This window comes from Micropterus salmoides, unplaced genomic scaffold, assembly GCF_014851395.1.
Source record: "Micropterus salmoides isolate LMB-PRFRI ecotype aquatic unplaced genomic scaffold, ASM1485139v1 Ms_hic_scaffold_9, whole genome shotgun sequence".
Classification (NCBI taxonomy): domain Eukaryota; kingdom Metazoa; phylum Chordata; class Actinopteri; order Centrarchiformes; family Centrarchidae; genus Micropterus; species Micropterus salmoides.
This window is the reverse complement of record NW_024044681.1, coordinates 1,326,776-1,341,343: the sequence shown is the minus strand read 5'-3', so window position 1 is coordinate 1,341,343 and position 14,568 is coordinate 1,326,776. Positions and strand designations below refer to the sequence as shown.

The window sequence follows — 14,568 nt, the reverse complement described above, 5'->3', positions numbered from 1 at the left end:
GCCTTCAACAAAAAGAGGAGCTGCAGCAATGTGCAATATGATAAAATATGGTGTCTTTTTTTAATTAAACCATGTAAACCTGTTCTGATACAACCCCTAAACAAGATTATGAACCTGAAAATGAGCAGAACACCACCTCTTTAAAGAAGTGATTTGAAGCATGTTAAGGATGAAGTCGGTCTGATGTCAGTGGACAGTGTTGCAGTATGCGGGGGATTTTTTACTGCAAAGACTGAGAGATCAGTAAATGTTGGGACATTTAGGAACATTCTGCATTTCACTGATTATTGCTATTAGTATCATATTTGGCATTAACCCTGTTAAATCTTAAAAATCAACTGCTCTTCTGTGCTTAAAATTGTCTTTAAAAGTTATATGTGTTAATTTATTAATTCACTGGCAGTGTCTGTCCCCAGCTCTGCATCAGACCCCCTCCGGGTCCCCGGCTGCAGCGCCCCCCTGCTGGGCAGCATGGAGCCCGGAGCAGGCCGGCTGCCTCTCCAGGTGCTGGGAGAGAACGAGGCGCTGCAGCAGTTCTTCAGCGGTGAGCTTCTCAATACTACATTTCATCTGCTTATATTAGTTATTCTGCTCAACATAACTGACCCGTATAAGCTTTTATTTGTCATAACTTTAAAACATGTTGATGAGAAGAATAATGAATATTCTTAGACCTGATTGCATGGAAAGTACTTTGTAGACTTAAGTTTACATATTTGGTTATTTTTCAAAAAAGCCAGCACAGACAGAATCACTGGCTGAATTTCAGCAGCTTCTTAAGGAGCTGAAATGTTTTTCAATGAGGCCATTCAACGTTTCCAGGACTCCTTCAGAAGGTAATATAGGTTCTACTTGGCCTCGAAGAAGTTATATTGTTCCTGAGGAGGATCCAAGAATCGCTCAAGAGTCATGTGGAGTCCAGGAGGTTCCAATTGGTTCTTAAAGTGGTTTCTAGGATCATTGAGTAGGCTCAAGTGGTCCTTCAGGTACAGGTAGTTGTTGTTGGTACTTGAAGAGAACAGTCCAAGAGTCCATTAGTAGGTCCAAATCAGTGGATCAAATGGTCCTCCTTGGGGAAATTTAACTAATTCTAGTGGTCCTTGAGGGAGACATTCCAGGAGGTCTTGAGAAAGTTCAAAAGGTCCTAAAGGTAGTTCTAGTGGTCCTGGAGAAGATCCTTTAACTGGTTCTTGTTAGAGCGGTCCATATGGATGTTCCATGAATCCTAAAGGAGGTTCTTCTGGTCCTTAAGAATAGTTGAGGAGTTCATCAGGAGATTCAAGTGGTCCTTGACATGGTTCGAAGGGTTGTAGAGGCAGATATTTTGATCCTTGAGGAGGTGTAAGGTTTAAGTGATTCTAGTGGTCCCTGAGGGAGACATTCCTGGGGGCCTCAAGGAAGTACAAAGGTCCTAAAGGACGTTCTAGTGGTAGAACGTTCCACTGTTTCTTGAAATGGTCCTTAAGAATGGTCGAGGGGTTCTTCAGGAGGGTTGTAGAGGCAGATATTTTGATCCTCAAGGAGGTACAAGTATCCAGGGATCCTTGCAGAAGTTCAGGGTTCTGTGGCATCGTAAGGAGTTTTAAGTTTTCCTTGTTTCTGGTGGTTTTCTGGTAAAGACATTAAAGTTGTCCATAGAGTAGTGCTAGCGGTCCTTGAGGAAAAAGGGTTGTCGTGTTTTTGGGGAGGTTTAGTAGGTCCTTAACAAGGTTCCAGGGGTCCTTGAATTCATACAGCTAGTTCTACAAAGCTGAGTCTGAAGCATTCTGATCGGAGATTCACTCTACTATTTCTGACCACTGTTAACTCTATATACTCTGTATTCATTCACGTTTTACTTATTTCTCTGTCTATATCTGTACATAAATCATACACCGGGGTGGCTGTGGCTTAGATGTAGAGTGGGTCATCCACTGATCAGAAGGTCGGTGTTTCAATCCATGGCTCCTACAGTCTGTGTGTCAAAGTGCATGAATTTATGTGCAAACGGGTGAAAGTTGACTCATAGTTTAAAGCAACTTTATGAGCGTTATCACTTTTTAAATGTCTCGTGTGATACAAACTCTCCCCCTGATTGTTAGCATTATCTACACATTCAGTATGTCATCTTTTTCCTTATCTTCATCTGGCCATTACAGTCAAGAACTATTGATTACTGTGTGTGTGTGTGTGTGCAGGTCAGGATGTGAGTGGCGTGTTGGACAGCTCAGTCGCTGTGGATACAAGCATCCTGGAGCAGTACCTCAGCAATGACATGGATCCCAACAGCTTGTAAGATTCACACCCACACATACTGTCATTTTGGGGACATTACATAGACTAACATTAACATATAGACTATAAACTAAAAGTACATAATACATAATACTGCAAAATTAAGAACAGAACAGTACCATGAAAACGTACCTAGTTACTTTCCTGTACTGGCAAAAGGTCCAGCAAGAGTAGGAGTTTGGTTTTAGAATAATAAAGAGGGAATAAAGTATAGTAATGAAACGTAAAATACATGTGAATTAAGAAAAACAACTAGTAGAAGAGGGAGTACGAGCAGTGGCAGCTGTGTCATCCTCATTCCTGGACACACATACTGTTACATAACACACACAAACAGCATTGACCTAGTTGGTTATCAGAACCAGGAGCTTCCATCACAAACAATATACAGTTAAAACACTGCATCAAACACCAAAAACACTTTCCACCGCACAAAATAAAAATAATATAAAAAGTAAGGTTTTATATGAAAAACTGCAATTTGCCATTCAACAGAAATTATTACAAAATTTCTCCACAAAACTGGGAGAAACAATAAAACAAAGGTCTTCCAGAAATTCCACTACACTGCAATGTGTTAATATGTCTCCATGTTTTTTCCCAGCATGCTTCCTGAGTCTCCTCCTGACTCAAGCTCGGAGGCCTGTTCACCTGCACAGATACCAGGTAATCTTCACTACGTTTACATCAAGAAGAGTTTTAATGGAATAATTAACAAGGTGGTATTCTGCTTTTTGGCTTTTCCCTCTCCTTTATTGAGTTATAAACCTTTTTTGTCAGTGAGTGGACATAAAGTTGTTCCTGTGATGTAGAGACGGAGCTCAGTTAAAACTTGAACTTGATGAACGAACCTTTTGTTACAGATTAACCAGCAACCAGTAAGCTAACTAAGTCACTACCCAGACAGTAGGTTAACACAGTTCATGCGGCACATTTCTTTTGTGTAGCGTTTCCACCCCAACCAAGCAGAGTTAACGTTAAATGGTGCAACACAGCTAACATGTTTGCTTCTTCCATTTTGGCTCGCTGGTTCCCTTTAAAGTTCAGCACTATCAACATGGATTAGAATTTGTCAGTGGCTTAAATTCACATATCAAAGTGTACTAAAGTTAAACCATACATGAAACTTCACAAAAATGTACTTCTTAATGCCTCTCTGAGTAAATCTAAGGATGAAAACAAGTCATCCATTCAGCGCCGGCAGTTAGTCCAAAATGCTGCTGACCGCCTCCTGACAGGAAGAGGAGGACAAGAAGAGGGACCACATCACACCTGTGTTGCGCTCCCTCCACTGGCTTCCTGTTCATTACAGGATTGACTTTACAATCTTACTTTTAACTCTTAAATGCCTTAATGGATTGGCTCCATTGTACTTAACAGAGCTTCTTCATGTTCATACTCCAGCTAATGCTGAGATCCGCCAATCTCCTCCTACTGGATGCACCCAGAAGCAGACTTAAAACCAGAGGCGATCGAGCCTTTAGTGTAGCTGCCCCTAACCTGTGGAACAACCTGCCAGTCCAGATCAGAACTGCCTCAACTCTCGAACGTTTTAAATCACTGTTAAAAACGCATCTCTTTTCTTTGGCATTTCCTTCGAGTTAAGTCTGTTATTATTCCTGGCAATTTTAATTTCACTATATATCGTATACTGGATATTATAATGTTTTATTGCTGTACTTTTACTGCGTAAGTAGTGTCTTGTTGTTGTATTTTAACCTGTGAAGCACCTTGGTCAAACTTGGTTGTTTTAAGTGTGCTATATAAATAAAATTGATATTGATATTGATTGATATTGAAAACAAGGAACTTACTTGAAATGAACTGAATTCTGTCCAAACTTTTGCTATATTGGTGGTGTGCCAACACACAAAAAGGAGGGCTGACTTATTTTGTCCTGATATTTTGTACTTCATCTGATTGACAGACCTCCACTATGAGCCGCCCTATTGGTCCAACCAGCTTACCAACCAGGAAGTGTTCCAGCCAGCACAACGGCCTGCCCCCTCTTCGTCCTGTCTCTTTAAGGATCGAGGCTGCGCCACTGCCCACGCTGAGATGCTGACCCATGATCAGCTCCGCCATTTGGGCCTCACTAACACTTACCTCAAGCCTGGGGCCTCACCTGCACCACCAGCTCTACCTGCCCCCCTGTGCCAGCACACACACCACTCACCTGAACACATACACTACCTGACTCCTGAGAGCTGTTTACAGGTTTACACCCCTCCTCCACTTCCTTCCCCACCACTGCCCACCTCGAACAGCTATGCCACACCCTGCACTGGTCCCGGCCTTGTGCCAAATTTAGTCACACCCCCTTCAATCTGTCTGCTGGGCTCCACCTCAACACTACACACCAGGTAAGCTGACCTTCAGCAGTGTCAGTTTTGTAACTTATAAGCCTAGTTCACACGACACGATTTTAAGCACGATTTGCATCTGCATGTCGAGGTATCGCGAATGCCAGACAGATATCTAGCATGCTGAGTATCTGGAGCTGTCAGCGACTCCACATCCTGTGATGTGAAAAGGGTCGTCACTGGCAGTGATTGTCGCAAATGAGCTACAGCCAATGAGAGAGCAAGGAATGCACAGACAATCCCTGCACCCATATTCTTTGTCATTACGTTTTTGCAAGTTTTATCAGAACAAATCATTGCACAAACAGCTTGCACCGCTTGTATCTTCCGTACATCCATTTTCAAATAAACAACTCCTGTTTTGCATGTAGTCAATATCCATGTCACTTCTTGCATGGGTTATCTTGACAAAACGCTGTCCGGTGATTATCTATACATTCAGTATATCATGTCCTTCTCCTTCAGGTGAGTATTCTGTGATCCTCTGTCGCTGATCAGTCACAAAGTGTGAACACCACAACAACTTTAATTCTCCCCATTAGAAAACAGCAAGTCATGTAGTCTGAACAGCACAGCGATCTGCCAACATTGGCATCCAATCACAACCATCCATCCATCGTCAACCACTTATCCTGCGTACAGGGTCGCAGGTGACTGGTTTGTTCAATTCATAATGGGACAAGAGTTAACTGATGTATTTTGTACACAGTTTAGCCTTGAATGTAATTAGTAAAACCAATTCTGCCATTAACTAGTAGCCAGTGAAGGGACTGCACTTTCTCAAATTTGTTAAGATCCTTGCGGCCGCATTTTGGAATAATAGTAGTCAGGAAAGGGAATTCTGGCTTGGAATTATAGTAGTCTAAACAGGATAAAATAAAAGCATGGTTAACCTTCTTCAAGTCAGCAGAGGGAAGCAGAAACGTCCCAATATATTTTCAAAGAGAGAAAGCAGTACTGAACTTTCTTGAGTTAAGCATCAAACATGAGGTCAGAGTCAAATAGGGACTCCCAGATGGCTGATTGATAGACTGCAAAAGTTATTATGGATCAGAAGGAAGGAGAGTTGAATACTGAACAATTTGATGTGATGATTAAGCTGCAGGAAAGTGATGGACATTCAGCACAGAAAATATACAGTGGAGTGTCGTTTGCATAAAAATGTACTTTAATAATATATTTGCAAAAAATGTCTCAAAGAGCACCCATGTGAAAAGAAAACAATAGTAAGACTAAAACTAAGCCTTGTGGCACTCTAAAGGTTAGATGGGCAGTGTAGGATAAAGCATTACCAAAAGCAAGGGAGAATGTTCTATTGTTGAGGTAAGATTGGAACCAAAGTAGAACGATATCAGAGAAGCCTACCCACATCTGCTAAGTCCAGTAGTAACAAAACTGTTTAGCCACCAGCATCAGACAGAACCAGGAGATCATTAATGATGCTTAGGGTAGTGTTGTTCATTACCAGGGAATTAAAATTATTTAAAACTATTATGTAAAATTAGCTTTCAGATGAGCAAAGTTATCGCAATTTAACTGTAGTGACAAACAAATAAAATGGTCAGTGATTTGCAATTTGTTCTGAGTTGTCTGTCTCCTCCTGCTTTAGTTCCCCAGACAGTAAAAAGAGGAGGAGATCTGAGTCTGAGGAACCATCAGCAGGAATTGAGGATTCCTGCAGTGAAGGTGATGGGATTCGTGGTGGCAGTGTAGGGCACGGCGTAGGTGGTGGTGGACTGAGTGTGGGATCCAACCAGCTGTTAACTTGGGATCAGTACAGACCAGAACATTGGAGCACTTTGTATGACAGCAGCTCACAGACACTGTGAGTACAGAACCAGCTGAATCAGTGTTTTTATCAGTGTATTTTAAATCTGGCCAGCCACTGACCTGTCTTGCTGGACAGATCACTAACCTTACACCAAGCACCTACACCTACACAAGGAGTTCAATTTCCAGCTTCCTTTTCTAGGTCTCTTCCTGCCTACCACGTAGACACAGATAAAGGCTTCATCTACTCTGTAGCTGACGAAGCCTTCGTCTGCCAGAAGAAGAACCACTTCCAGGTCACTGTTCACATTGGCATGACAGCAGAGCCGCAATACGTGAGAACGCCCAATGGGCCGCAGAAGGTCGACCACTTCCAGATAAAAGTGTTCGGGGTCAAGGTGTGTACAAGACTCTCCAACCAAATACAGGGAAAAAGTGTGAATCCTCCTCATTACATAGACATTAATGAATTAAGCTTAGTTATGCTAAGTTGTGCCTAAAAAGTTGTGGGTCCATTGCAGAGATTGGTCCAGGACATCTTAGATTAGCATAAATGCTGGAAGCAGGGGGAAATGGCTAGCCTAGAAGCAGTTAGCATTATAGATATTTGCTTACTAACAACCGCTTGGAGCAGCGACTGCACACAGATTTTTAAAAGTCCTGACCTCAGTGGGGTTGACAGGTGGAAGTCTACAGTCAACAAAATGTAACCGACCCTGGGACGGACTGGCGACTTGCTGGCACTTTTGGCTGGCATCTACAAAATGTTTTCCCAAAAATGAGCCGCTTCAGTTGACAGCTGAATGTTGTGGAAAACACAACAAGCAGGGGACGTTCAGTATTTTCTCTGTGTGATACCGGTATGTCTCACTCCTCACAGCTGGAATCTCCAAGCCACCAGGTGACCATTGAGCAGTCTCAGCCCAACCGCAGCAAGAAGCCCTTCCATCCTGTCAGGTAGACAACAGACAAAGCATCTCTACATCATCAGTTGCACCAGCTGTTTAGTCCAAGTTAAGTCCAACCATACCCTAGTTTAATACAATTTGGGACAGTCCTGGAGCTGTGTACAAAGTTTGGAGAAGCGGCCGGTCGCAGTCAGTGGTTTGGACTTTGATATGGCTTATCAGAAACTCTTTGTTTTCAGTTTTCTATAAGTAATACATTTAAATAATTTGCAAAAGAACAAATAAATCTTTTAAAAACAATAAATTATGATTCTCCAGGGTCAGTCTGCCCGGCGGCAAAATTACGAAGGTAACGCTTGGCCGACTGCACTTCAGTGAGACGACTGCCAACAACATGAGGAAGAAAGGCAAACCCAACCCTGACCAGAGGTGTGTGAGTGAGTATGTGCATTAATGAACAACAGTCAGAGCTAAATGCTAATTGTGTGTTTGTTTGTAGATATTTTCAGATGGTGGTTGGTCTGTACGCTGCAGTGGGCAGAGAGGAGACATTCCTCCTCACAGCTCTGGTGTCGGAGAGAATCATCGTCAGGGTATTAACACAGAAAACCAATGACCTACAACAAATTTGAACCACTGTCACAAACACTCACATATCTGTCTTATTTATATTACTCATCATCTCATCAATCCCTCTGCAGGCTTCTAACCCCGGTCAGTTTGAGATGGACGGGGACGTCCTGTGGCAGCGCGGGGCGGTGCAGGACGCTGTGGTCTGTCAAGGCCGAGTGGGCATCAACACAGACTCCCCTGATGAGGCATTAGTTGTCTGCGGCAACGCCAAGGTGATGGGCGCCGTCATGCAGCCGTCTGACCTCCGCGCCAAGGAAAACATACAGGAGGTAAGACAATGACATATCATTTAAAAACATCACAGGAAATTAAAAACACTTCATTAAATATGGCATTGGATGATTGAGATCTAGCACCAACGAGAAGTGATGCTCCATCACTCAGCAATGGTCATCTTGTAACTATATGGATGACAGATAGTTATAAGTTTATCATTTGCAGCAATTAACCACATCCACTAACTAATTTCCTGGAGGAAGCCCTGCCTACTCTTGGAAAACCTGATCACCAAAATTATTTGTATCAAGCTCACAATATCTAATTGAACTGCAAATCATTTTTTTTGCCAAGTTAGTGAAGTAATGAGTGTGATGAACATTTCACATTGAATTATTGCTGAATTTTAAGGGTACATTGTGTGGAATTCTTCCCCCTCCAATAACAATATTCAGTTATTATTGGTTATTTCACTTACAATTGATTCAAATTTCTGCACTTAATCATTAAATTCCTTAAAATGTCCTCATCTGTTTGCTCGTCAGGTCGACTCTGAGCAGCAGTTGAAGAGAATCACTCAGATGAGAATCGTTGAGTTCGATTATAAACCAGAGTTTGCCTCCACCATGGGAATAGACCACACCCACCAGACAGGTAACAAGCCACATTATTATACACTATGGGCCAGATTTACTAAAGGTTTGCGCGAGTAAAAACGTGTGCAAACTTGATATCACCAGCAAATTAGCACGTAAGCTGATCTACTAACGGTGTGCACGCAGAATGAGGTCTTTAAAAAGCGCAAGATAGCACCTGTTGTTCATTTACTACTTTTGCCTTAATGAATATGCAATTTGGGGCGTAACATGCAGTTACATTTATTTACTACACGCAATGTGATCTACCAAGCCTAAACGCTATTTCACGTGAGTGCAACAGCCTTTGGATTTTATACATTTGAAAGGAAGGTGCAAACCGGCAAGTGTTGCACAGAGATGGCTGCTGTTATTGTTTCCAGAAGGAGACATAATGAAAGAAGACGTGGAGAAATTAGCAATAGCTTATTAGATAATATTATTGAAATACAATTATTTTATTTTATTTATTCGATTAACTATATGAATAGATTTTTTTGTATTTTCCTTTAGCTTTGGCGATACTGTTATATTAACACTTGTGCCAAGGAAGCAAATTTCGTTTTGACCGGTGTTCCGTCGATTTATGCTACCTATCGAGATGTGCTACTTAGCAGTTCTGCGCATGCGTATGACCCACAAGCGTGGTTTGTTTTCCAGGTGTGCTGTCCAAAGTCCTTAGTGCAGTCTCAGGCAGGATGTGCAGGTACAGACGTTTTCCACACTCGAGACGCACTGAACGAAACAAACCAAGGTTTTTACGCGGTGGCTGCTTTCTCTCCCGACTCTCCAAGGCGGAAACATTAAACATTACCCTCATTTCAATACTCCCACCTCCATTGTTTTTCTCCTGTTGTCATCGACGCAATAATTCTTAGTAAATCACCCATAACAGGTACCAAAATTACACGTGCAATATTTTAGAATGCACACACTCTTTATTCGGGATGTTAGTAAATCAGGCCCTATATATCATAATATTGACACTGCAGTTTATTTGTTATACTAGGTGTGTGTGAATGTATTATAATAACAGTGTCACATTATATTTCAGGTATAATAGCTCAGGAGGTGAAGGAGCTGCTGCCGTCAGCGGTGAAGGAGGTCGGAGACGTCAGCTGTTCTGACGGAGAAAAGATTCCTAACTTTCTCATGGTGGACAAGGTAATCTCTTCTCCCCTCCTGCCTCCAGACTATATTGTGTTTATCATCTTTGGTTAATGTTTATGCAAATTTATGACGTTTACAATTCACCTTCAATGTGGAATACTTCAAACATCAAATGTTCTTAAAAATCATCACATAACTCTTATTATAGAAAATCCAAAATATTTAATGTGCATTGATATGAAGCAGAGGATGTTTTGCATTTTTAGCATGATTAATGACTTGAAACAAATTGCTGCTCAATGTATTTTCTTATGAAAGGTTTCTTTTATCAGAGTGAAACTCAAAATATTTTGGTGCTTTCTGTCCATCAGTCAACAGCTTCAGCTCCTTAGCCACAGGCATCCTACCAATCCTCATGGAATTTGATGTTGAATATGAAGAATATCATCATTGTTAGATCTCTTTTCCAGCAGGAGAAAATCTCCCTTGTATAGAATCTGTATTTCCTCTGATTCCCTCCTCTTCCTTCTCCTTCAGGAGCAGATCTTCATGGAGAACGTGGGGGCGGTGCAGCAACTGTCGAAGCTCACCGACAACCTGGACACACGAATCAAAGAGCTGGAGGTCTGGAACGGCCGACTGGCAAAACTGAAGAGCCTGACAGGCAGCCTGCGCTCCACCGGGTAACTTTATCCATTCAGCTATTTATTCATTCACCTCTAAACATATATATCACCATTTACAGGGGTGGACAAAAGGTCATTTATAGTCAGAAAATCATGGCTACATATCTCGTACTTTGGACCTTTAATCAAGCTGCAAGCGAACATCCACCTAAAAAAATGATATAAATTATATTTGAAGTGCTTTTCACATATCTCAAAGACAATTAAAATACAGAAAACAAACAAAAAACACATGAATGAATTAAATGTCAAGATCCGTCAGTCAACATGCTGAATAGTTTGGTCCTTTATACTTCAATACAGCCAATGTTCTGTCTTTAAACTTTGTGGCTGGGCCTGTGAGCTAATATGTCAGCAAATATCAATATTACAATAATATTATTGTTACAATATTGATCATTTGACATCTGTGAATATAATGTTAGGCCAAAATAATTTTCAACTATACAACATTACCTCCACCTTGAGGTATGTTTCTTCCTTTTAGTGGTAAAAAGATTCAATAAATGTAGAAAAATACACAATTTTTACATTATTTTTGCTGCTAAAAAGTATTTGTTAGTTTGATATGGCTTAGAGGAAACATTTATACCGCTTTATACTTAAAGTCCTTCCATACAGTACAAATCACATAAATCATTACGAGGTACAAGGTACAAGATTTATTTGTCATTTTACAACACAGGGTTGTATAATGAGAGGTATTTTGCTGTTCCCTTTATGCTACGCACAAAAGGTAAACATTAAATACCAACAATTATATACAGTAGATTGGTGGATAAATAACAAGTCTTACAAAGAAAACTATTTTACATGGAGCAGTGCTGAGGATGAAAAGAGCCTGAGAGCTTGGGGGGAAAAGCTGCTCTGCAGTCTGGTGGTGTGGCAGCAGAAACTTCTATATCTATTCCCAGAAGGCAGCAGGGTGAACAGGCTGTGGCTGGGTGGGTACTGTCCTTTAGTATCGTTTGGGCTCTGCGTAGGCACCTCACTGATATCACTGATGCTCAGGAGATGGGTACCAACGATCTTCTGAGCAGTTTTAATCACTCGCTGCAGAGCCCTCCGGTCCAGTTAGTGATGTTTCCAGTCAGGATGCTTTGTGTTGGTCCTCTGTAAAAGCTGACAAGAACTTGGCACGGGAATTTGGCTTTCTTAAGTTTCCCAAGAAATACGGTAGTTTTCTGAGCTTTCTTCACCAGTGTGGAGATGTGAGACGACCATGTCAGGTTCTCACCTGCTCCACCTCAGCACCACTGATGTAGACAGGAGAGTGTGTCTTTGTCTCCTTTTTCCTGAAATCAACAATCAGTTCCTTGGATTTGCTGACGTTGAGTAGTAGGTTGTTCTCTGAGAACCATTCTGCAAGATTATAAATTCCCTCCTGAAATTACACTGAAGCAAATTATAAACGCAGATGAGCTGAACTCAAAGATCTAAGACTTTCTCTTTGCAAACAAAAAGGCCTATTTCTCTCAAATATTGTTCACAAATCTGTCAAAATCTGTTAGTGAGCACTTCTCCTTTGTCGAGATAATCTATCCACCTCACAGGTGTGGCATATCAAGATGCTCAGACAGCATGGGTATTGCACAGGTGTGCCTTAGGCTGGCCACAATAAAAGGCCTTAGGCTGGCCACAATAAAAGGCCACTGTATTGGGGGGGGGATCTGGAAACCAGTCAGTGTCTGTTGTGACCAGCATTTGCCTCACGCAGTGCAACATATCTTCTTCTCATAGAGTTGATCAGGCTGTTGATTGTGGCCTGTGGAGTGTTGGTCCACTCCTCTTCAATGGCTGTGTGAAGTTGTAGTCAGGTCGAGACCCCGATGAGGATGACGAGCATGCAGATGAGCTTCCTTGAGACGGTTCCTGACAGTTTGTGCAGAAAATCTTTGGTTATGCAAACCGATTGTTGCAGCAGCTGTCCGGGTGGCTGGTCTCAGACGATCTTGGCGGTAAAGATGCTGGATGTGGAGGTTCTGGGCTGGTGTGGTTACACGTGGTCTGCGGTTGTGAGGGATGTACTGCCAAATTCTCTGAAACGCCTTTGGAGACGGCTTATTCACGCAGCTCTGGTGGACATTCCTGCAGTCAGCATGCCAATTGCACGCTCCCTCAAAACTTGCGACATCTGTGGCATTGTGCTGTGTGATTGAACTGCACATTTTGGAGTGGCCTTTTATTGTTGCCAGCCTAAGGCCTTTTATTGTGGCCAGCCTAAGGCACACGTGAGCAATCCCCATGCTGTCTGATCAGTATCTTGATACCTGTGAGGTGGATGGATTATCTTGGTAAAGGAGAAGTGCTCACTAACACAGATTTTGACAGATTTGTGAACAATATTTGAGTGAAACAGAGTCTCTCCATGTTGGAGGTTGCAGGAGGGAGCTGAGCACACAACTGTACTTCAGGCACCACTGCATCTGTAACTCATCTAACTCGAATAATTTATTTAAAATGATGCATTTGTCCTTTCTCAGTAACAATGAAACAGCAGAACCCCATAATCTCTGTGTGTGAGTGCATTTCAGGTCAAAATGTACAGTATACAACAACGCCATGGAAAAGTACTGAAAGGGTGTGTGTGTGTGTTGCATAATAGCGGCATTACTGTGTTATCAGTGAATCAATGCCAACCACAGTTCAAGGACAATCGAGTTGCTGAAGGCTAGTGTCTGTTTGGCCTTAAAAGACCAGAATACTTTGCAGCTACAAGAAATGATAAACTGACCAATTTCTGTTCTGTGGTTTGTGAACCTTGTCTGTGGCTTGTTGAAAGGTATTGTGGGAAATGTAGACAGTGGCTGACTGAAGCAGAACGCCACAAGGCCGGTTGAAGGTCACAGACCTAGAGGATGGAAAGAGTCTTAAAAGTGTTGATAAATTATTTCTACATTTTTTTGTGTGTGTAAAGCTATTCACAAAACATTATTTTTGAACGAGTTAAATTGTAATAATTTATATTCTATCATGTTTGAGCCTCATGTGTCTCTAATAGTGAATGAGCTTACTGGCTCCCTGCATTGATGCAATATAGCTGTTAATGAAAATACTGTGAGCCAGGTTCAGGTGTGATGAAGCCTTCATCAGTCTTAACCAGAGCTATCTATGAGTTGTACTCTAATCTGTGCCAGTAAGTCTCGTAAACATTCTTAGAAGATTCAACCTTGCCATACTCCCGGAGAACACCGATATCAGCCTGACGCCTGAGCTTCTGTCTCTACCTTATCAATCTTACTGTCGTCATCCTAACAAGGACAGATACATGAAGGAAAAAACTGGAACTGGAAGGTTCAATGAACACTTGTGGCCCCGAAGGAATATTTTATATGCAATAGCAACTGTTTTCATTAAATATGTGCTGCTGATGATTTGTCTGCCCATTTGCTGGACTGTTTGTTTGACTTTTTCTGCCTTGGAAAGGGTGGATCACATTTGTAAAGAAAAATCCACCGTTAGCGACTTCAGAATAAAAGCTTGAATTCTTATGCTTCCTCCAGCAGAATACCCAGGAAAAACAGTAGTGTGTCGACGGCGCAGAGTCCTGACACGTGTAAGTCGGGGAAAGTTCAGAAGGAAGGCTGGAGTCAGAAGTACAACCACTGTCTGCAGCACAAAGTCTTCAAGGCCAGCGTCTTCACACTGCTGGCCACCATGGCTTTCTGGTAAGGCATGATGTCACTTCCTGTTTTCACTACATAGAAATTGAGAGAGAAAAATATTAATTCAAAACACTAACAATGGTGTGTGTGTGTATGTGTGTGCAGCATCATCGCTATCAGCGCTCTGTACCTGCTAAATTTGAAGGAGGAAGACTTTACTGACAACGGGTGAGTAAAAAAAGCCTTTTTATTGTAATAATAAACCATTTATATCCACTTAATAAAAACCAAAATAACACCTGACAAACCCCCATATCAGCCATTAACATTTTCATGGTAACCATCATGAGTCACCTGCCAACCATTTT

At 41.8% G+C, this 14,568-nt stretch overlaps 1 protein-coding gene across 1 annotated transcript in view; it reads left to right on the top strand.

The window, feature by feature from the left end:
- Nucleotides 1–420: 420 nt before the first annotated feature.
- Nucleotides 421–14,568, top strand: part of LOC119896110 (myelin regulatory factor-like protein) — a 28,906-nt gene continuing 14,758 nt past the window's right edge. Inside the window, exons 1-15 of the mRNA XM_038709595.1 lie at nucleotides 421–544; nucleotides 2,178–2,271; nucleotides 2,879–2,940; nucleotides 4,202–4,637; nucleotides 6,247–6,462; nucleotides 6,610–6,805; nucleotides 7,288–7,364; nucleotides 7,634–7,744; nucleotides 7,815–7,908; nucleotides 8,017–8,217; nucleotides 8,710–8,818; nucleotides 9,854–9,963; nucleotides 10,447–10,592; nucleotides 14,099–14,263; nucleotides 14,366–14,428. Coding sequence (XP_038565523.1) covers nucleotides 472–544; nucleotides 2,178–2,271; nucleotides 2,879–2,940; nucleotides 4,202–4,637; nucleotides 6,247–6,462; nucleotides 6,610–6,805; nucleotides 7,288–7,364; nucleotides 7,634–7,744; nucleotides 7,815–7,908; nucleotides 8,017–8,217; nucleotides 8,710–8,818; nucleotides 9,854–9,963; nucleotides 10,447–10,592; nucleotides 14,099–14,263; nucleotides 14,366–14,428 — 2,153 coding nt within the window. The 5' untranslated portion in view covers nucleotides 421–471. The remainder of the gene's footprint in view (nucleotides 545–2,177; nucleotides 2,272–2,878; nucleotides 2,941–4,201; nucleotides 4,638–6,246; nucleotides 6,463–6,609; nucleotides 6,806–7,287; nucleotides 7,365–7,633; nucleotides 7,745–7,814; nucleotides 7,909–8,016; nucleotides 8,218–8,709; nucleotides 8,819–9,853; nucleotides 9,964–10,446; nucleotides 10,593–14,098; nucleotides 14,264–14,365; nucleotides 14,429–14,568) is intronic.